The sequence below is a fragment of the Hevea brasiliensis genome, chromosome 1 (genome assembly GCF_030052815.1).
Source record: "Hevea brasiliensis isolate MT/VB/25A 57/8 chromosome 1, ASM3005281v1, whole genome shotgun sequence".
Taxonomy (NCBI): Eukaryota; Viridiplantae; Streptophyta; class Magnoliopsida; order Malpighiales; family Euphorbiaceae; genus Hevea; species Hevea brasiliensis.
Window position 1 is genome coordinate 119,290,601 of NC_079493.1, and position 22,129 is coordinate 119,312,729.

Sequence of the window (22,129 nt, forward strand, 5' to 3'; positions counted from 1 at the left end):
TATTAATGTTTTTGTATGATAATAAAAAAAAGTAATTAAATTATTTAAATTAAAATAAAATTCTCTTTAATTTAACTAAATCACTCTTTATCTCACTTAATAAGAAGGAGATGATAAGGTAAGTCATAAAAAATTGTAAAAATAATTATTGTACTTAGTAAAAATAAGGATAAAATGAGAAAAAATTAATTAATGCACCTTAATATTCTCAAAATGACATACATGCCCTGTTTGACAATATTAATTGTTCTAGTAGCTGTTACTATTTGAGTAGCTATTAGCTGTTTTATCAGCAGTTAGATATTAACTGTTCGTGATTAGTTGTTTATGTAGTGATTTAAAGTAGAAGTGTTCGATAAAAATAGCCATTGGATTAGCTATTAAATGTAAAAATAGTAATATCATCTTATTAGCCGTAATTAAAATGCTTTCTCAACCTCTCAAAATTAAGACGGATAACTTTTTATAAATCACTCTTTCAATCTCTAAATATTATTATAAATAATATGTTATCAAAGTATAACTAAGATAGGGAGTATTTTGATTATTGCCAAAATACTAAATGCTGCTTTAAAAGTTACTGCCGAACAGGGTCATAATTTTAAACAAAATAACTTTTGAAGAATGACAGAAAAAATTAGGCGGAGGAAGTATTATTCTAAAATCATTTTCTATAAGTTCTCAATTACATTTATTATTATAAATTCAATTAATATTTAGGATAAAACGAAGTAAATGGATTAATTTTTATTTCAAGCATTTAATTGTGTATTTTCACTTAAACTGTTCGGCTCGTGAACATATTCCATCTTTTTTTAACTTAACAAACCAATCTTTAACTTAATTAATTGGTTCAACTCAATTAATAATTACACCAATAAGCGTATTTCTCAGCTTGTATAAATTGGATGGAACATCCAAATTACTCAAACTCGTCATAAGTTCTCCTTATCAAATTAAAGATTTTTTTGTGGAAACAAAATGAGCCGTGAAACCCCTCTTAGTCTTCCTGTTATAGATTTCTGTAAGTTAGATTTAAAACCAGGCACTACTGAATGGGATTCGTTAAGGTCCCAAGTTTGGAAGGCAATAGAAGAGTATGGTAGCTTCAGGGCTGTGTTAAGCCAAATTTCACAAGAGCTCCGAGAAGCATTTCTTAATGAACTTGAAGAGCTATTTGCCTTACCTCTTCAGATCAAGAGATGTTACGTTAATGAAAAACCCTTCCGTGGATATGTTGGGCAATCACCCTCCTCGCCACTCAATGAATGTTTCACCATTGATGACCCAGTCATCTCCCAAAACCTGGAAAATCTCTGTAATATCTTGTGGCAGCCCCAAGGAAAACCCAGTTTCAGGTACATTTATGTCATGTCCTGGTTTCTATATATATATATATATGATTTGGTTATTGTGTGATTCACATGAACGATCTGGTTTTTGGTGGCAGAAAAATTATACATTCCTTCTCCAAAGAAGTACTTGAATTGGAAAAAATAATAAGGACGATGATTATAGAAAGCTTGGGTGTCGAGAAGTACTTGGAAGAGAACATGGACTCGGCCGACTACATGCTTAGAGTCACAAAATATGGAAGCCCCCAGACAAGCAATGAACTGTCTGGTTTACGTGCTCACACAGATAAGAACATGATTACCATATTACATCAAAATGAGGTTGATGGGTTGGAGGTACAAACCAAAGGTGGAGAGTGGATTCAGGTGAAATTTTCACCAGAGTCTTTTGTCATCCTAATCGGAGAGTCTTTCGACGTAAGAAACTCCCTTTTCTCTATCTATTTATTTATTGGTATTACGGATTGGTGCATTCAGCACAATCGATCTTTGATTGATAAGGAAGTAGAGCTTTCGATCATTAGCCTTCTATAATTTTATAATCTTATACATTTTATATTGTAAATACAGGTACAATTTTATTTCGCATTCCTATATTTTGTACGACATTTATTTAGGGTGGGGACATGTCCCCATGAGGACAAATCTTTTTTCCTTGTTTGCAGGCATGGGCAAATGGCAGACTTCACTCTCCTTATCACCGGGTAAGGGTGAGTGGAAATGAAGCAAGGATCTCTGCTGGATTTTTTTCAGTGTTCAAAGCAGGGTATTTAGTAAAAGCCCCAGAAGAGATGGTTGATGAAGAATATCCCTTGCTATTTAAGCCCTTTGATTATTCCGAGTTCATCAAGTTCTTTCAGACACCCGCTGGCAGGAGTTCTCCATCTGCTTTAAAGGAATATTGTGGCGTCTGATCCGCTTTCACTAGATAAAATTATTGTAACTACATTGGCTTCACTAGATAAAAATTTGGATGATTAAATACTAGTCCATCAAGTATTTAATCATTTTTATCTTTTTTTAAGAATTGTTAAAAAAAAAAAAAAGTTTGCCCACGTAAATTTTCCTATTTGATAATAACTTATTATTTAGCTGCAATTTATATAAATAAATATGGTTGAAAGCAATTCTTTATTCATGACATTTGACACCTTCACTTTTGGTGGCATATTATTTGACACATGAACTTCATAAAAATGTAATTATTTAACTCCTTATCTTTACAAAAATTTATCAACAATGATATATTCTAAGAAATATGCTTAAAATTTATTCTAAATGGATACAAATATGAGAATTATTGAAAAAAAAAAAAAACAAAACAAAAAAACTGATAGAAAAGAAATTATAGTGAGGGATTTCCACCATTGAAAATATTCATTAGTGGCTACCTAAAGAGGAGATAAAAAAAGAAAAGAGAAAAAAATAGAAAAATAGAGGAAAGTAAGAGATTTGTAGAGAGTGTAGGGCCCTTCTCTATTTTTTTTTTTTTCATTATAAAGACTAATTATATTATTTATATTGATTGATCTACTTAAGTGAAAAAAAAAGCATCACATATGTATGACATAAGTATGCCATTCATAGCTTTGTTTATTTATTTATTTTAATTGATTAATTAACTTAACGAGAGCATCTCTCACATTATAAAATTGTTTTATCATTTCATAACATGATTCTAAAGATATCTCTATGATTAGAGCAGGGCATGACATTATTAGGGACTCCAGGGTGGAAGAAGGAATCAACTAGCTCTAAATTCCTTTGCACATGAGGACATCCCTATACCATGTATTACTGCATATATAAGATTGTTCCTAAATTGTGGATATGCCTCAGTTCTAATTGACAAGATCAGATCATGTATTTTTGTTGTATAATTAGGGTTAAACAATGTTAAGAAATAATATATTTCTAATTGTAAAACTAATTAAATTGAAAAAATCTACTTCATTGTTGTAAATGCTCCTACAATTTAGATGAAATTTTATTAAAATTTAAAAATATTTTAACCTTATTAAAATTAAATAACTAGCTAGAGTCTCTCGCACCTTAATTTGTTTCAGAATTTGATATTTTCTGCATAAATCAAGTGAGAAAAAAAGGCCTCAAGAGCTAAAATATTTATTTTCTTTTAGGGATAGGATGAGGAAATATATTAGAGATTTATGCAAAATTCTTTTCTAAATTTAGTTAAGTATATCGGACTAAATAAGTTTTTCTTGAGACTCATATTGAAAAACTCATGAAAATAAGGGAAGAGAGGCTGCCATTTGATTGAAAAATCAAATTTATGTTTAAATATAAAAATATATTTAAATAATATTTTTTATTATATGTTATTTTTTTAATATTTTATATTTTAAATTTATAATTAAAATTATCTTGATTATAAAAAAATTCTCTCAATTAATTTACTATTAAATATTGAAGAAGTATAAATTTTAACTTAAATAATTACTCAAAGTTAATCTCCCTTTTACCCATTAAATTATTTAATGGTATTAATTCCATTGATTTAAAAATAAAAATTTTTCTTCGTCATTGTCAATTAGTTTGGATTTTTTTTAAGAATTATTCTAAAATTATTTAATAATTTTAATATATTAAATGGAAGTAAGGACATCTACAATTCCAATATTAATTAGTATGTTGGCAATCTAAATTTTAATTTAAAATTAAATTAATAAAATTAATTTTTCAAAAATTAATATATTTAAAATTAATTCAAAATCATTTCTATATAATTATTTGAAGAATAATTTAAATAATTGGCAATTTAAAATAATATAATATTGTGTTTGGATTCAGAGATTTGAATCTATTGATTTTGAATTAAATAAAATGTCTTATTTGGAAAGCTTCAAAAAATATGAATTTGGATTTCAATCAAATCCAAACTAGTATGAAACTCAAAAAAGTGATATTTAAAATAATAATATTTGTCGCAAGGTATTTTGTGGTTGCCTGAACGAAAACTCTTCACTGAAGTGGGAAAAGTGAGGAGTCGCCACTTTAATTTTGAGGAAAATTAAAGAAAACCATTCATGAAAATAAATTTTTAAAAAAAATGACTTCGAAAACAGAGATTCTAGGTTTGGGGTTCATATATGGGCAGGAAAGGTGTTAGGCACCCTGCCTCGTTCCTCAATGAAGGTAAATAGATTTAATGTTATGCTCTTTTATAAATTAAAAGGGTAGTTAGGGGGGGTGGGATAGTGATGATGTTAATCCTTTGTGCAAAATAAAGGGATGTTTGATATTTCACTTATCTTGGGTTGCCTAGGAACACAAGTTCGTGAGATGGCCCTTTAGTGAATAAGTGTTTGAATTAAAGTAGTATTGTGTATTGGAGTTATATTATTAATTTGAATTTTGTTAAGAGAGCTCGGGGTGGAGCTTCTCCCGATCCCTAGGTATGTTTTGAAAATTTTAAGCTGGAGATTTCGGATAAGAACTCTCCTCTGGTCTCCTCATATTTGATTTAAACGTGCATCAGGTAAGAACTCTCCCCCGATCTCTTAAAGTGTTTGGTTTAAAATTTGACGAAGGATCTCGGATAAGAACTCTCCTCCGATCTCCATGTTTTTTGTTTGAACGAGGATCGAGTAAGAACTCTCCCCCGACCTCTTAAAGTGTTCGGTTTCAAATTTTAATAAAGGATCTTGGATAATAACTCTCCTCCGATCGCTGTGTTTTTGTTTGAATGAGGATCGGGTAAGAACTCTCCCCCGACCTCTTAAAGTGTTCGGTTTGAAATTTTAATGAAGGATCTCGGATAAGAACTCTCCTCCGATCTCCGTGTTTTTGTTTGAATGAGGATTGGGTAAGAACTCTCCCCTGACCTCCTAAAGTGTTCGGTTTAAAATTTTAATGAAGGATTCTCGGATAAGAACTCTCCTCCGATCTCCGTGATTTTATTTGAATGAGGATCGAGTAAGAATTCTCCCCCGACCTCTTAAAGTGTTCGATTTAAAATTTTGATGAAGGATCTCGGATAAGAACTCTCCTCCGATCTTCGTGTTTTTTACTTGAATGAGGATCAGGTAAGAACTCTCCCCCGATCTTCGTGTTTTTTACTTGAATGAGGATCAGGTAAGAACTCTCCCCTGACCTCTTAAAGTGTTCGATTTAAGATTGAGCCTTTCTCCGATCTTGTATATGACTCTCTTGTCCGAACTCTTTGGCTGGCTACATCTGATCTCTTCCGGTTACCAGTCTTGGGTCTTATCTCGATCCTCGCTTTATTATGTTATTTCCTAGACTCGCTTAGTAGCCCAACCTCATGACTTTTCTCCTGATTCCCTATTCATTCTTTGATTATTTTTACTTATTTCAAAAGACACTATCACGTTAGGATATTGCTACCAACACTTTGCTAAATTACCTACAAGTTACTCGTAACCAGAACACCTATATTCGAAGGAAATAAAAACTAAGAACAAATAAATAACGTGAACTGAAGAATAGAAAAAGTAAACTCAAGAGAATAACTATCGGCCTGAAGGATCCACATGGGGATTTTTAGTATAACTGAACTTAATGAAAATTTTGAGAATAAAAATAGAGAAAGTAAAATGCGAGCGTTCGGTAAGGTGATAGTATAGATACTTACCTGTGTGAGGTCAAGGCTATCAAATTGACTTTAGAGATCACAAATATTATTGCGTTGAAGGCTGGTGGTTCCGGACCAATGCTTACTTTGAGATTGCGAGAACCAGGTTGAAATGCAGTTAAGCCGAAGCTACGGCTATCGGGTCAGAATGAGGTCAAGCTGAGAGAAGAATATATAGATGATGGGGTGATGAAGACGAGACTGAATGAAAATGGTATGGCAGAGTGATGAACAAACTGAAAATGAAGGATTTCAGGGTTCAAAAACTCTATCAATGGAAACACTCGAGAAAACTAATTTCTGAAGTTTCTCAATTTTTATGCAAGCTTAGAATGGCAAAGCAGCAAGATTGAATTAAATTTCAGAGCTTTTCCACTATAATCAACACCACCTTTTTTTGTCTATCCTTTCTACAGTATTGCATGCAGGCATTTATAGGGAATGGGTGCTCCCAATAAAGGGTCAGGATCTCTCATGTGGAGATGGAAGGTCTGGATTTCAAAGGACATGATCCGATGTCTGAGAATTAAAGAGAATCAAAATGGATGGTTGGGATCCTATCTAGAATATCCATCCTTTCTCTTCCTAATCCAACGGTTCAGGATCCTACCTTACAAGATGGATCTGAGGGCTGGGAATAAAAGGCGCTGGACCTGTCATCTGTTTTTGATCCAAGGGCTCCGAGTTCGTCCTTGCAAGTATGATCAACGGTGGGAATTGTGATGTACAGAACTGTCATAACTGTTTTTGGCGTCTGTCAGCAATGTGGGTGATTCTGCAAATGAGGCGTGCGGTGAAGATTTGATCACGCCTGCCACGCTTTAACTACCTCGGCTTTGATTATGTAGAGAGTTATTGGAAGTCATCTTATCCTCTTCGTGCTTTCCGATCTCTTATTCCTTCCGATCTCTCTATTATGACCCTTTTCCGATCTCTCATATCGGGCCCCTCTCCCGATCTCTCCCATTCTAGAACCTTCTTCTTTACCCGACCTGCCATAGTCAAAGCATTTAATTCTTCGGTTACTGATGCATCCGTTTCGATTTTTGTAGGCAATAAATGCTCAGGCCTTATATATATATGCCTCAGCGGGGAAACTCTTCCACATTTCATTTCTCCTCCTTCCATTTTCATTTCTTATGTTCTAGTTTCTCCGGTAACAATTCAGGCCATGGTGATCGCTTTTGATCTTTTTCCGACTGTTCTCTTTGCTCCTCGATTGAAAATTTATGATCTCGGTCATCGGAGAATCATGAGAACCACATCTGATGACAGTGAGAGAACTGGAATAATTTACTGATCAAGATAAAAAATGTCGATCGTGTCGATCTCGAATCGGTCTACCGATATAATCGGTGAACCGATCTCGGGCGAGAGGACTGCTAATTTCCATCTTAATATCGGTGAACGCCTCTTAAAGTTCATTTGGCTCATCACTACATCAAGTATCCCGACTGCAGCTCGGTTCTGGTCACTGACATCGACGATGACTCCACTCACCATCATGAGAGTCATAGTCACTCCATCTGAGCTGCACATCTATCCAATGCCTATGGCTGGCTTTTTGATTAAACACATTTTTTGATTCAGCCACAAGACTAGGCTTTGACATAGATCTTTACTAGGTAGGATGTAGTGCCAATCTTTAGAGATCGCCCAAATGATGTAATATGACCTTTAAAGGTTCTTAATGATGTAATCCAATCTCTTGAGATCGCCTAAATGATGTAATCTGACCTTTTGGAAATGAAATGAAATTTTATTTGACGGTTATTATTTAATTATTGCATTGGTTATTTTCCAATCTCTGATGTGCATATCTGATCTGATCTCTAACTAAATCGTCATTAGCTGATCTGTGGCTCTGAAAATTCGCACAACTTGATAACCCCGGCTATCCGATCTCATTTTATTCGATTTTATTATTGTGTTTCTGGAACTTTCCCGCGACGTGTCAAGAAAGAGGGTCAATTCTGCTAATCAAAGCGCCGCTTAGGACTTCATGAGCATTAAATGCTCAGACGGGTATTGCTCTCTTATGTCACTTTCAGCAATTTGCTAGCAACTTCAAAATTCTCTCGTTTCTTCAAATTTTTTCGGCACCGATCATATCCCGGTAAGGGTTTTAATCCTTCTCTTAGTTAAACTTCTTTCATTTCTTTGAAAATGAGCAGCGCTGAGGGTCAGAGAGCGATAAGCCCTCCTTCCGTCCATATCTCATGGTCATCGGATGAAGTCCAGGTGATTAGGTCAAGTGGGCACCCTGAGCCTCCTACGACCTCTATTTCAGCCCTTGGTCAAGCGGCACAATCAAGACGAACACCTTCCTTTGGGAGAGAAAATCTTCCCATGGATGAGTTGCCGTTAGTCCTCCAAGAAATCGATCTGCAGCCGATTAGTCAAGAGTACAACCTTCGGACCGACTCGTACGAGCTTATCAGATGCCATGGCGATCTCTGAGCCGATCACTTCTTTGAAGACAATGATGCGATCATGATATATGAAGAGCAATTAAAAGCCGGGCTCCGGTTTCGTCTTGACAACTTCTTCAAGGACGTTCTGAAGTTCCACCACGTATGTATAGCCCAAGTACATCTGAACTCATGGCGAATTCTGGTGGCTTTTAGAGGCTTATGCCGAGCCAAGAAGCTCGAGCCTACAGCAAAGGTTTTTGTCGAGCTGCATAGACTTACTAGTTGAAAGGACGACGAGTATTGGTTCTTCCAAGCCAAACCGCACTGTGGGCTTTTTACCGATCTCCCCTCTTCACTGAAAAATTGGAAGAATCGCTTCTTTGTTTTGAGGAGCAAGATTTCGAACGGTTTTGAGGGTTTCCCTGGCAGCATCTGGGCCCATCAATTCCAAAGAAGATCGCCCTGAGTAGGGACGATGGTGCCATGGTAATGGAATTAAAGGATCAGGCGGCCACTCAAAAGTATTCGTGCTTTTACGCTGTTATGGCCTAACTGAGATGGTGGCTGATGTGGATGATTGCCAATAAAAACTATGAACTGCAACTCTCTGACCTCGGACCCGGGACTGGTATAACCTAAATCTTTAGTCTCCTAGTTTAGGTAATCTCACTAACTGTTTTTCTGTGCAGAAATGGCTGGAGGCGAAGGCGCAAAGGAGAGCCGTAAGCGGAAAAGAGAAGTCTCTCGAAAGGTACGAGAAATGAAGATCGCCGAGGCATCACAAACGCTAAGGCGGGATTCGAGAGAAGTGCCGGGAGACTCGTCCTGACCTTCGAGGCAACCGGTCCCAGAAGTAGAGGTAGCTCTTTCTCTCCCTCGACAAGAAGAGCCACCACCTCCACCTGTTCCTTCAGGTGCGGAAGGGGGGTCTTCCCAACCTATTGTGAGGACCCTTTCTCATGGTGCCCAAGTCCTCATTCATTCTCTGGAGAAGAACCGATCCATTCGGGAGAATCTGGGCTTGGCCAAAGTTCTGGGTGCTACCATATGCCTCCAGGAGGACCGGAACAGGCTGACCCCGGATAGCATTGACGATCTCCTGGCTCAAACGATGAGTTTGAGCGTAGAGAGCCTGGTGAATCAACATATAATCAAGGAAAGGCTTATCTTCTGAGGCAGGAGATTCTGAAAGCGGTCTAGGATGTAGCTTCCGCCCGAGCCCAACTTTCATCCGCCCAACACTATATTGCTGAAATCAAAAGTTAGATGAAATCCTACGAGGATAAGCTGGCCGAACAGGCTCTTGAACTTGGGGAAGCTTGGTCATTCTGAACTGCCGACATCGCTCGCCTTACTGAGGAGCTCAAAGCGAAGGAAGAAGAGGCTGTGACGAGGGAAGCTGGTGCTTATGTGAATGCACGCAGTGATCTTCTGGCCGAGCTCGAGAGGCATTATCCTGGGGAAGACTTCTCCTGAATGGTGGATCTTGTTCCCAGAGACGAAGAGGGGAGCGAGGAGGAAACCAAAAGAGAGAGAGAGGATGAGCGAAATGACAATGTACCTGGAGAACGGGCTGGGGGAGACCCTCCAGCCGAATGAATTGTAAATTTATTTTGAAATGAAATGAAATCCCTTTTGCTCAATTTCTTGATGAGATCGGAAAGTATCCAAATTGTATGAGTGCTTGATTGTTTGAACATATTAAAACATCAAACTTAAAAGCGATTATTAATCTAAGTATAAGAGATCGGAAAAATATTGTAAGCATGAGATCTGCCTAAGCCGGGACCAAACACCGGGTAGAACTTCAGATCATTAAAATTGGAAACTTGATTTGAATACTTAAGATCGGAAACACCATTAAGTCGGACTGCAACCTTAACTTTGTCAAACGATTTTCCACAATATTTATAAAGGAGAGATCGAAAACAAGACTGGATGACACGGAGACCTGATATTGGTTTGATCTCCTTTGACGAGAGATCAGAAATGAGATTGGATGGCATGGAGACTTGATATTAGTGTGATCTCCTTTGTTAGGAGATCGGAAAGCATTCGACTAGATGCGGGATCGGTTTATTTCCTGAACGAGTCACTTGTAACCGAAGAATGTCAGTTGGGGTCATTTTTCAAAGTTCATTGACTTCGGTGATCGGCCAAAATATGGTGTCGACAATATTAATAATATTATTTGAAATTCTAATTCATGCTAATGAAATTTTTTTTAATACTCACTTTTATTTTAAATTTAAAATTATTTTTTTAACCAAGTATTTGCGACATCTGCATAGGTTAATTAGTTGATTTAGCATTGCTTTTGCGTTTAATTGTATATTTTACTTTAAATTAGAATTTTTATAAGAATTTAATTTAATTAATTTTTTTAATATTTATATTTAAAAAAATAATTTTTTAATTTTAAAAAATTATTTTTAAAAATAAAAATTAAATATAATTATACGATAATTCATTAAATTTTTTTTTTTATAAATGATTTATTCTACGCAAGACTTTAATTCGAGAACAATCAGGGCGGAGCCCACACCCTCCCTCACTCCAAAGTTTTGGAAATTAAAATTTTACGCCGAATATATATATATATATATATATATATATATATATATATATATAAATTACTGCTTGCCTCCTAAAAGTTTTTAAAATTAAAAATTTATTTATAAATTTTAATATATTTAAAAAAATTATTATTTACCCCTATATTTTTATTTCAACCTCTACATTTTTATATAAATTTAATTCATATTTTCTATATAATTTAATTTTAATCTTTTAATATTTTATATTTTTATTGTAACTCTTATATTTTATTAAAATTTCATTTAATTTCTTTTAGTTCTTATTTTTGGCCAAGAGTTAATTTCGAATTTTTTCCCTGAGAACAATATACCTAAACATATCCATTTTTTTCAGTGTTTAATATGATTTACATGTACAATCACTGAGAAAGTTCACCCCAACATCACAATCTCTGGTTTGTGTTTTTATTTTCTCTCCTTAATTACAATTCTCTAATAATTTGATTTTAATTAGAGTGGCAAATCACTCGTACCAAACACCGATTCCTAATTACCGCTTATTTTTTTATTAAACGAAAAGGTGATTGAAATTTCAATAGCATATATTTAATGAATTATATAATTAGAATTCAGAATGTCAAACAAGAAAGTTTAGTTATAAAAGCAAATTTGTTTATGAATTGGCATCAATACAATTCATAATTACGTAAAATTGTAAACTCAATGCATTTATTATCCTATATATATATATATATATATATATATATATATATATATATATATATATATACACACACACACACTTTCAACTGAAAATAATTTATAATATGTTTTAATTCGTATAAAATTCAAAATACTAATAGATCCAAACTCAAATGATATCTAATTAATAATAAATCAATGATTTGTTTGATTTATTTTGAATTTAATTGATTTTAATTGACTTTAGTATTACAATTTTGAATTGTAACCCCTCAAAATTTTAAATAATTATTTTATGTGTAGTATGTGAGTTTTAACTAGTTGGAGGGCTCAGGAGAGGCCAGATGATGTTGTTGAGATATGAATTTGAGACTTATAATTTTAGAAGTGTGATTTGAGCTATTTACAGGTTGGGTAGATCCTAGGTGTAAGGGAAATATTGCTGAATTTTCGGCAAAACCTAGATTGTCTTTGACTCTTTCAATATTTTATTAAGTAAATATTTATCAGTTTGTAATGTAATTGTTTAGGTGAGCCGGGCCAGCCTTCCTCCTTCGCCCAGCCGCAGTAGTGACTTGTGAAGTACTGTGAATAGATATTGATTTTACTTATAATTTCAATATTATTATATATTCAAGGCATGTTCATGCATCACTTATAGATATATGTACATAGTTATTAGCTAGGCATGCCTTGTATTGCATTTGTATTTGATGACATTGTTGCGGTTGATGCTTTATGGTAATCTGGAGTTGCGTGTGTGAGTTAGTGTACATATGATGTGTCTATGGATATGGGTAGGACGGGTAGTCGAAGCTGGAGCTTGACTCACCGAGACCCAATCCTCATTATGAATAAGTCGGGGTAGGCACAACTCGAGTTAATCTTGCTGGCCTCTGCATTTGGATATTAAGAGAAAGTCTGACTTTAAGTTGATCTCGTTGGCAGAGGTTGGAGCTAAGAGAGCTATATAGGAGATCAACTCTTATGTGTGAGTATGAATTTGACACACAGGTGTGTGAGTGCTCCAAATTACCTTTAGTGTGATTATGACTTGACTTATTTGAATTATGTGAAAATGTTATATTTCATTCTAAGGGATGCACTAGACTTAGATAGTTCGACTCAACAAATTTGCAAATCATTACTATTAGCAATAGATTAATAAATCTGTTACTAATTTTATTTTCAAATATTTTTTACAATATTGATTTGCAATAAATTTTACCAATGAAATCAAGATTTTGTTGTTAAAGTGTTATTCCATCTAATTTTATTTTAAATAGTAACGAAATAAAAAATAATTACAAAATTCATTACTCTAATCCGTTGCAAAAATCTATTGTTAAAAAGCAAAAATATTATGCTTTCCTTGTGTGCATATTGAATAGAAAACTAATTCCACGCAAGAGGAACTCCTATACGCTGTAGGAGTCCACCTTTGTTAAATTATTCCAAACAAAAATGTTAAATTTGGACAACCTTCTTAAGAAACATGGTGATGGGAATATATGCACAAGAAATTGGGCCAAATTTCAATATCCGACCCAAGATATCGAAAAATCGATGAAGCAGGTGGTAGTCGCATAATCTCGTGATAGGATGGGACAGCTCAAAATAATCTAGTGGCAGTCACATATATTACCTTAAAAAAATTAAAATTATTCTCAACGAGTTTTCATATTTTCAAAGCATTGAATAGCCGTTCATCATCTATTCTATCAAATACATCATTATCATTTTCAATGTAAATAATTAAATAATTATTTATCAATTGATCACCCCCATTTGATTACGTTTTCACAAATAATATCTTCGAATTTTATCTTGATTATTAGGATGATATTTTTATTATTTTGCTGCTCATGCTCTATGAGTTTTTGTTTTATAAGAAATTTATCCATTACCGACAAAAAACATGTTTCATAATTAAATTTAATTTTACAAAAATAATAAATAAAATAGATAGATGCAATTGTCTTGGAATAATATCAAATTAAATGGGTTAAATAAAATAGAAATTTTGATGGGTATTAGATCAAACTAAATGGATTGAAATAGTAATTAACTCAAGGAAATAAAATAATATCCATACAATTCTTAGCTTGTATAAATTGGATGGAACATCCAAATTACTCAAGCTGATCATAAGTTCTCCAGATCAAATTGAAGAATTTTTTTTTTTTTTTGGGAAACAAAATGAGCCGTGAAACCCCTCTTAGTCTTCCTGTCATAGATTTCTGTAAGTTAGATTTAAAACCAGGATCTACTGAATGGGATTCTTCAAGGTCCCAAGTTTGGAAGATAATGGAAGAGTATGGTTGCTTCAGGGCTGTGTTAAGCAGAATTTCATAAGAGCTCCGAGAAACATTTCTTAATGATCTTGAAGAGCTATTTGCCTTACCTCTTCAGACCAAGGGATGTTACGTTAGTGAAAAAACCTTCCGTGGATATGTTGGGCAATCACCCTCCTTGCCACTCAATGAATGTTTCACCATTGATGACCCAGTCATCTCCCAAAACCCGGAAAATCTCTGTAATATCTTGTGGCAGCCCCAAGGAAAACCCAGTTTCAGGTACATTTATGTCATGTCTCTGGTTTCTATATATATATATATATATATATATATATATATATATGATTTGGTTATTGTGTGATTCACATGAGCGATCTGGTTTTTAGTGGCAGAAAAATTATACATACCTTCTCCAAGGAAGTACTTGAATTGGAAAAAATAATGAGGATGATTATAGAAAGCTTGGGTGTCGAGAAGTACTTGGAAGAGAACATGGACTCGACCAACTACATGCTTAGAGCCACAAAATATGGAAGCCCCCAGAGAAGTAAGGAACTGTCTCATGTGTTTATCAGAGCTTCACTAATATTTTGCCATCATGAGTTCATCCCAAATGGTTCTTGCTACCCCTGTTTCTTCCTTTCGCTCCACCGCCCATCACACATTTTCTGTCAAACTCACTCCTAAAAATTACCTAGCCTGGAAAACATAGTTCATCCCACTGCTCAATTATCAAAATATGACCTCCTTTATCACGGGCTCTCCCCCGCTACCATCACGCACCACATTGTCTTCTGATAATCCACCCACTGAAATTCCCAAATCTGAATTTGGTACCTGGTATAAAAAGGATCAAATGCTTCATTCATGGATTCTTTCCTCTCTCTTTCTGAAGAAGTATTTCCCTATGTGATCGGCTTAACCTCTTCCTTTGAAATTTGGCAAGCTCTTGCCAAAGCCTTTGGTTCTGTTTTAGAACCGTCAACTTCAGCTTCACATCGAATTGCAAGAACTCAAAAGAAATGATTTATCTCTCTGTGTATCTACAATGTGCCAAAGGCTTAGCTGATGAGCTCGATGCCGCAGGCAAAACCATAACTCCAGCCGAGTTCAATGCCATATTTTACCGCAACATTGGTTCAGAGTTTCACCCATTATTACAGCCTTGAATCTCCGTTCAGAACCTGTCTCCTTTTCAGAATTGCATGGGCAATTAGTTGCTCATGAAATCCTTCTTAAAAGCTCCACCGAAATTCCACAAGTCAATTTTTCTGCTCGCTCTAATGCTAATCCTCCACCTTTGCCCACTCCTTCAAATCCAAATCAGAAACGCAGCAACAATGGTACTTCTCAACCCCGTGGCCCTTGTCAAATATATGGGTTCCGAAATCATACTGCTAACAAGTGTAGAAGACACTACACCAATTACTTGAGATCCAATTCTCAAAATCAAACAGTTGCTCCCACTGCCAATTTTTCAAATGCTAGCCCGACCAGGATTGCCTCTTCTCTATCTGCACCTATTGCTTATTACACACACATGAATTCTCCAATGCCATGGTACCCTGACACCATTGCCAACTACCAAATCACACCCTATCTCTCCACCCTTAGTATTGCCAACAAGTGCCAAGATAACGATCAACTCCATGTTGGTAATGGACATGGTTTAGATATTGCATTCACTGGTAAGACTTCCCTTCCTTCCTTTGGTCGTCCCCTTCAATTAAATAATGTTCTTTGCGTTCCTCACATAATTAAAAATCTGCTTTCAGTCCAAAAATTCACACGAGATAACAATTGTTTTTTGGAATTTTGGCCCTCTTATTTTGTTGTCAAGGATCAGGTGTCAAAGAAAATTCTCATGCAGGGCCTAAGTGAAGTCGGAGTATACACCTTTTGGCCTCATGTCAAACAAGCTATGAATTCTGAAATTCCATCCATCAACGATTGGCATGCTACCTTAGGCCATCCTGCTTGTCGGATAGTGTCAAAATTAATAAAAGAATTTCAATTACCTTGTGCTAGTCAGTCCTTTCAGCCTTGTTCGTCTTGTCTTTTAGGCAAATTAGCTTGTGTCCCATTAGCTTCTATTGAACATCGGTGCTCTGCTCCCTTTCAAATTATTCATTCAGATGTGCAGGGTCCGGCACCACTTTTATCTTGTTTGGGTTGTCGTTAAGTGTTCATTCTTGTAGATGATTTTTCCCATTTTACTTGGATTTATTTGCTTAAAAATAAAAGTGATGTTTCATCTATGTTCTTTAATTTTCAAAGTATGATTCAATGTCAATTTAATAGCAAAATTTTGTCCTTCCATTCCGACTGGGGTGGTGAATTTCAAAAGCTTAATCCATATTTTCAACAAAATGGTATTCAACATCGCATCACTTGTCCTTACACCCATGAACAAAATGGCGTTGTTGAATGTAAAATATGTCATTTAGTTGATACTGCTTTAACATTACTTGCTCATGCTAATGTTCCAAAAAAATATTGGAATAATGCCTTTGAAATAACCATTCATTCTATTAACATTTTTCCATCTTCAGTTCTTAAAAATAAAAGCCCATTTTCTGTTTTATATGATAAAAATTCAGCTTATGTTGATGTTAAATCCTTTGGTTGTGCCGTTTACCCTCTTTTGCGTCCTTACAACAGATACAAGTTTGATTTTAAAAGTAAACCGTGTATTCATTTAGGCCCTAGTCCTTCTCATTGTGGCAGTAGATGTCTTGATTTTACAACTGGCCGAATTTATCTTGTAAGACCTATGGTTTTTAATCGCAAATTATTTTTATATAAGTCTATCAATCGAGAGTCCCACTCTCACTCAAATTTACCCTTTTCACCGTGGCTTGTTAATGATAGTAATACTCCTCCTTCTCTGGCCTTGCAAACTTCAGGTATTTCTCCTCATCCTAATCCTCAAATTTCTAATTTAAATAATTCTGTTACTGTTAGTGTATGTGCACTGCAGCCAATGTGTTAATTGCAAGTGTGATCACTTAATTCATGTATATATATATATTATTCTTAATAAAAGGCTGCTTTATCTTTAATTATATCATTTAATTTTAATGAATATTAATTAATAAAGATAAAGTTCATGGAACTTATATACATAGCAGTGGAAATTATAATGTGGTTATAATTATGAGATTCTGACTGTATTATAGCATTGGTCCAAAAATTTTCTTGGTCAATGTTATATCAAGATTGGACATTGATATAACTGTTGAAACCAATACACGTTGCATTCTTTCTTTTATGAAAGGAAGCAGCAGTTCTCATTAAGCTGAGGTATGTGAGATACCTAGAACCAACGTGTAAGTACTTGTGGTGACAAGTTTACTGAACTGACCCGCATGAGGATTCCATATGGAAGTTTACCTGTGTCTATGGAAAGACTCATGTGACAGTCGTGTAAATGATCCTTAGACTTGAGACATTAAATTATCTTATGTAGGAATTACTGTATTTTGATACTGCTCACATATCATTTTATATAAAGATAACAAATATGGCAGCTATTGGATATAGTATGAACTATGTGGAGATATTTAATTGTCAAGATAGAATTCATCACCTTAGGTAATTAAGGAAAATATTTCAATTGTTCTTGGCCAGTATGGATTATTAAATCCTTGCGCAAGGTAAAATAAGATTGAGATCTTATTTAATTAATCAATCATACTGGAAAGACAGAAATGATTTATATATAGCAGACACATTCCATGCATCAATGTATAAATTGAAATATTATATTGAAGGGATATTAATTACACTGACAGACTGATCATAGAAGGTTAGTCAAACCACTTTGACAAGTTCTAATATTTGGGTGGTCGTTACACATTGCTAGATGTCAATAATGATCTACAAATATAATTAATCAATTGTGAATTGATGATAAAATTAAAGTATTAATTTTATTTAATTATATTTGTTGCCAACATATTAGGAACCTAATGGGTCACACACATAAAGACTGTAAGTGAGGAATTAAATTGAATTATCAAGTTAGACTTGATAAAAATAATTCTAGAGACTTAAGGACTGAAGTATAAATTTTATTTATACTGCTTAATGTCCTAATAATTAAGTATAGACTTAATTTAAAGTTTCTAAAATTATAGGAATTAATTATGTGAATTATAATTCCTATAAAGGGTCAATTTATAATTAACAAATTTAAAAGGTTAAATTTATAATTAAAAGAAGTTGTTCCCTATAAATAGGGAAGCTTGTCTTCCATTATAGAGAAGTTAGAAAAGAGCTAGCACTCATAAAAACTCCCAATATATTCTCTAAGAGTGTCTTGGAGAATTTCCTCACAACCAGTCTGTGTGGATACCATCAGAGGCCGGACATTTGGACGGCTGGTGGTTTGCTACAACCCGGTCCGGTGGTTAGAAAATTTCACAAGCTGTTTGAGGTAATTTAATAAATAATTTCATTTTAATTATCACCATTCCATACTTAGTTAAAGTTGATCTTGTTTAATTGAAAATTAATGCTTCCTTACAGTGGTATCAGAGCCATTTTAATTAATTATGGAATGTTTTGTTGTTGTTGGTGTTAGTTTGAGTATTAAATTCATGTAATTATATATTGTTTCTCCCAAAATTTTTCTTTCCTCTGCTCAAATTTGGATCTGAAAATTTTGAAGATTTGGGTTTTGTTTCTTATAGATTTTAATCTATAATAATATAAAATAAAAAAAAAAGGAAGGAAAAATCTGGGATTTTTTTTTTTCTGTTTTTGAAACCCATTTGAGGGTCTTCCAGATCGAGCAAGGAAGCTCGTTTGCTGGAGATTGGCTCCGCCAAAGGACCATTCGGAATGCATGTTGGACGTCCGGTGGTCTTCATGGTGGCGATGCGTCGTCCAGCCACCTCAAATGCTGCAGATTTATGGCCATCAAAGCCATGCGAGGCTGCTGGTTGTGCGACAGGAGAATGGCAGCTTGATGCTGCTGCTGGCTGGTTCTGGCAGTGTCAACGACGCTCCTTCAGCCGGAAATAGCCATGGAGATGGCTGCTGAACCTGCTGCACTTGGTGGTTTCAAGTGTGGGCTGCTGGTTTTTGGAAAACCAGACTGGACGAGGAAGGAGAAAGGAGCAGTTTGCTGCCACTCTGTTTCATAATATTTACAGTTTTGCCACTGTATTATACTGCCATTACTTTTGCTTGTAATTGCAAAACTGCCACTGCTATTATTTAGAAAATTGCCACTGGTCATGTGGCTGCAAATAGGTTCTTGTTTTGGCAGAATTTGCAACTATGCCATTAAGATTTCCTTATTCCAGTTTTGCCCTTGAATTTCCTATTGACTAAAATTAATAAGTACATAATATTATTTTATTAAAATTAATTTTTTTTAAATAAATAAAATTATGATTTTATTTTAGTTCAATTGGAAGATAAATTAAAATTGTTTAATTTAATATTAATTTTGAAAATTAGTTTCTAAAATTAATTTAGGGCGTTTGAAATAAAGGAATTTATTGAATTAAATTGTTTAATTCATTATCAATTTTGAAAATGTGTTTTCTAAAATTGATGACAAATTATGTAGCGTCTAAAATTGTTTTAGATTTTAATTATCTAATTAGATTAGATATTGAATTAAATTGTTTAACTCATATATATATAATATTAGAAAATTGTTTCTAAATTATGTAGTGCATTGGGTAGTATAAAATTTGATTTAATTGTTTTGTTAAATTAATAGGTATTTAATTGTGATTAAATTACTTATTAATTAAAGGAAATTGTTTCCAAGACAATTAAATAGAATTATTTAGTGGGAGGAACATTATATATATTTGTTTTGATTTAATATTTCTAATTGGTAGAAATATTATTTTAATTACATATGAAACCAACAACAACAATAAGGATGATTAAATTTATTTATGCATTTTAATTTGATTATGATGCATGATGGATGGTTATGGACTAAAGACCAATGCGATTGCTCTTTATATGGTTGAATGTTTGTATACTCATAAATAGGGATTGTGTTCCCTGCCTTCTCTTATATTCTGTGTTGTAAATTCTTTTCTCATCTTACTCCCCTTGAATGAAACTCGGGGTTTCAATTTCTGAAATATGTAAACGTTATATAGTTTTTAGAAAGAGTAGATAAGAAAATTATTTATGAATGTAAGCAGAAAGAGGAGCTGATGAATATACTTCAAGGAGCTGCTAAGAAGACTTGTGAAGTCCTAAAATGCTACTACCTAGGTTTTTGACCCTATAATTTTCTCAAATGGCTCGAGAAAATTATTTAGTAAAGTCCATAATCATCTAATTAGAAATGCATGCTAAGGGTGTATGTTATATATATGTGATGTATGATATTGCTAGCATGTTAATTAATGAGATCTAAAAATTGGCATAGACCCAAAATCCCTCATTCAAATATTAAGTACATGTTATGAACATGATGCCTTCCATTGTTATAGTATAAATCTGAGTTCTATATTAAAGTTAACTTGTTGAGCACACTCAAGGTTGCTTTTCTCTCGAACATGTTTATGGCTATGAAATATTGGATATTTGTGAACAATGGGTTTTACTTAACTGATTTACATGATTTGGATGAGCACACTCATGATCATGTAGAATCAGAGGCATAGTTTGGAGAAACATAAAATTATGTTTAGACAAATAGTTGTCACCTAACTAATCTAGGAGTCACATAGAGATGTGATTGATAAATAGTTATCTACCTAATTTAATTTTATTTTGATTTGTTGAGCACACTCAAGGTCAAATAAAATTAAAAGGGTTCCTAACCCACTAAGGAAATTAATGCGTTAAATTTCCCGAATTAATGGTGAGGGCTATTAATTTGAGTAAAATAGTGGGAGACCAAATGGATATTAAAGACCTTATATTAATTTGGTTAATGAAAATCATATACATGAAATTAATACAATTTTTATCTTTGTATCTGTAGATCACTAATATCACCATGAGTAACAACCATTCCCTCGTAGCATCTTTGGATGCTAATAAGTTGACTGGACCAAATTTCTTGGACTGGTATAGAAACTTGAGAATTGTTCTCAAGCAAGAAAAGAGGCTATATGTCATTGAACATGCCAAACCCAGTATTCCTCCTGTTGATGCTCCTGAAGAGGTACTAAGTGAGTTCATTCGTCATACAGATGATGATGAGCAAGCCACATGTGTGATGTTGGCTAGCATGTCTCCTGAACTTCAAAGGCAGCATGAGAATATGGATTCTCGAACAATCATTTTGCATCTCAAGGAGTTGTTTGATTCAAAATGCAGGAATGAAAGGTATGAGGTATCAAGGGAATTGTTCCGCTGTAAGATGACAGAAGGATCTTCGGTGAATGTTCATGTTCTGAAGATGATTGGCTATATTGAAAAATTAGGCCAATTGGGTTTTGTCATGGATCATGAGTTAAGTATTGAATTGGTCTTACAGTCTCTACCTCCTAGCTTCTCACAGTTCATAATGAACTTCAACATGAATCAGTTGGAAACTACATTGCCTGGACTGTTGGGGATGCTAACTACTGCTGAAGGGGAACTTAAGAAGAACAAGTCCCCTGTTCTTATGGTTCAATCTTCTAAGACCAAATCCAAAAGGTCCAAGAAAAAGAACAATAAGAAGAAAGGGACTTTCCCTAAAGCACTCAAGCCTACTGGGGGCATTAAAAAGGACAAAGGTACTTGCCATCACTGTGGCAAATAAGGTCACTGGAGGAGGAACTGTGCTGATTATCTTGCTGCACTGAAGGAGAAGAAGCTTAATGAAGCTTCTACTTCAGGTATGTTTATGATTGAGATAAATTTATCTATGTCAAATTTATGTTCTTGGGTATTAGATACCGGATGTGGATCTCATATTTGTAATAATATGCAGAACTAAGAAGACTTAGACCTTTACAGAAAGGTGAAATGGACCTACGGGTTGGAAATGGAGCAAGGGTTGCTGCTTTAGCCGTAGGAACATGTATTTTGTCTCTGCCTACGGGCCTTTTGCTTGAACTTGATAACTGTTATTTTGTTCTAGTACTAACTAGAAATATCATATCTGTATCTTGCCTAGCACTGAATGGTTTTAAATTTATTATTGAAGGCAAATGTTGTTCCTTTTATAATAATGATATTTTCTATGGATCTGGTGTTTATGCAAATGGTTTGTATATACTTGATCTTGAAA

The 22,129-nt window shown here is 34.2% G+C and overlaps 3 protein-coding genes across 3 annotated transcripts; all 3 read left to right on the top strand.

Moving 5' to 3' along the window:
* The first annotated feature begins 981 nt into the window (after positions 1–981).
* LOC110663541 (probable 2-oxoglutarate-dependent dioxygenase AOP1) lies at positions 982–2,269 on the top strand. Its single transcript, XM_021822888.2, has 3 exons — positions 982–1,358; positions 1,451–1,772; positions 2,021–2,269. The coding sequence occupies exons 1-3, from the start codon at positions 982–984 to the stop codon at positions 2,267–2,269; spliced, it is 948 nt and encodes a 315-aa protein (XP_021678580.2).
* A 6,806-nt stretch (positions 2,270–9,075) lies between these two features.
* Positions 9,076–15,000, top strand: LOC110663544 (probable 2-oxoglutarate-dependent dioxygenase AOP1). The gene is made up of 3 exons (XM_058154383.1): positions 9,076–9,135; positions 13,982–14,199; positions 14,307–15,000. Exons 1-3 carry the CDS (start codon positions 9,076–9,078, stop codon positions 14,605–14,607), a joined length of 579 nt encoding a protein of 192 aa, XP_058010366.1. The 3' UTR covers positions 14,608–15,000.
* Positions 15,001–18,950: 3,950 nt separating this feature from the next.
* LOC131183792 (uncharacterized) lies at positions 18,951–21,658 on the top strand. The gene is made up of 2 exons (XM_058154390.1): positions 18,951–19,046; positions 20,891–21,658. The coding sequence occupies exons 1-2, from the start codon at positions 18,951–18,953 to the stop codon at positions 21,656–21,658; spliced, it is 864 nt and encodes a 287-aa protein (XP_058010373.1).
* The last annotated feature ends 471 nt before the right edge of the window (positions 21,659–22,129 follow it).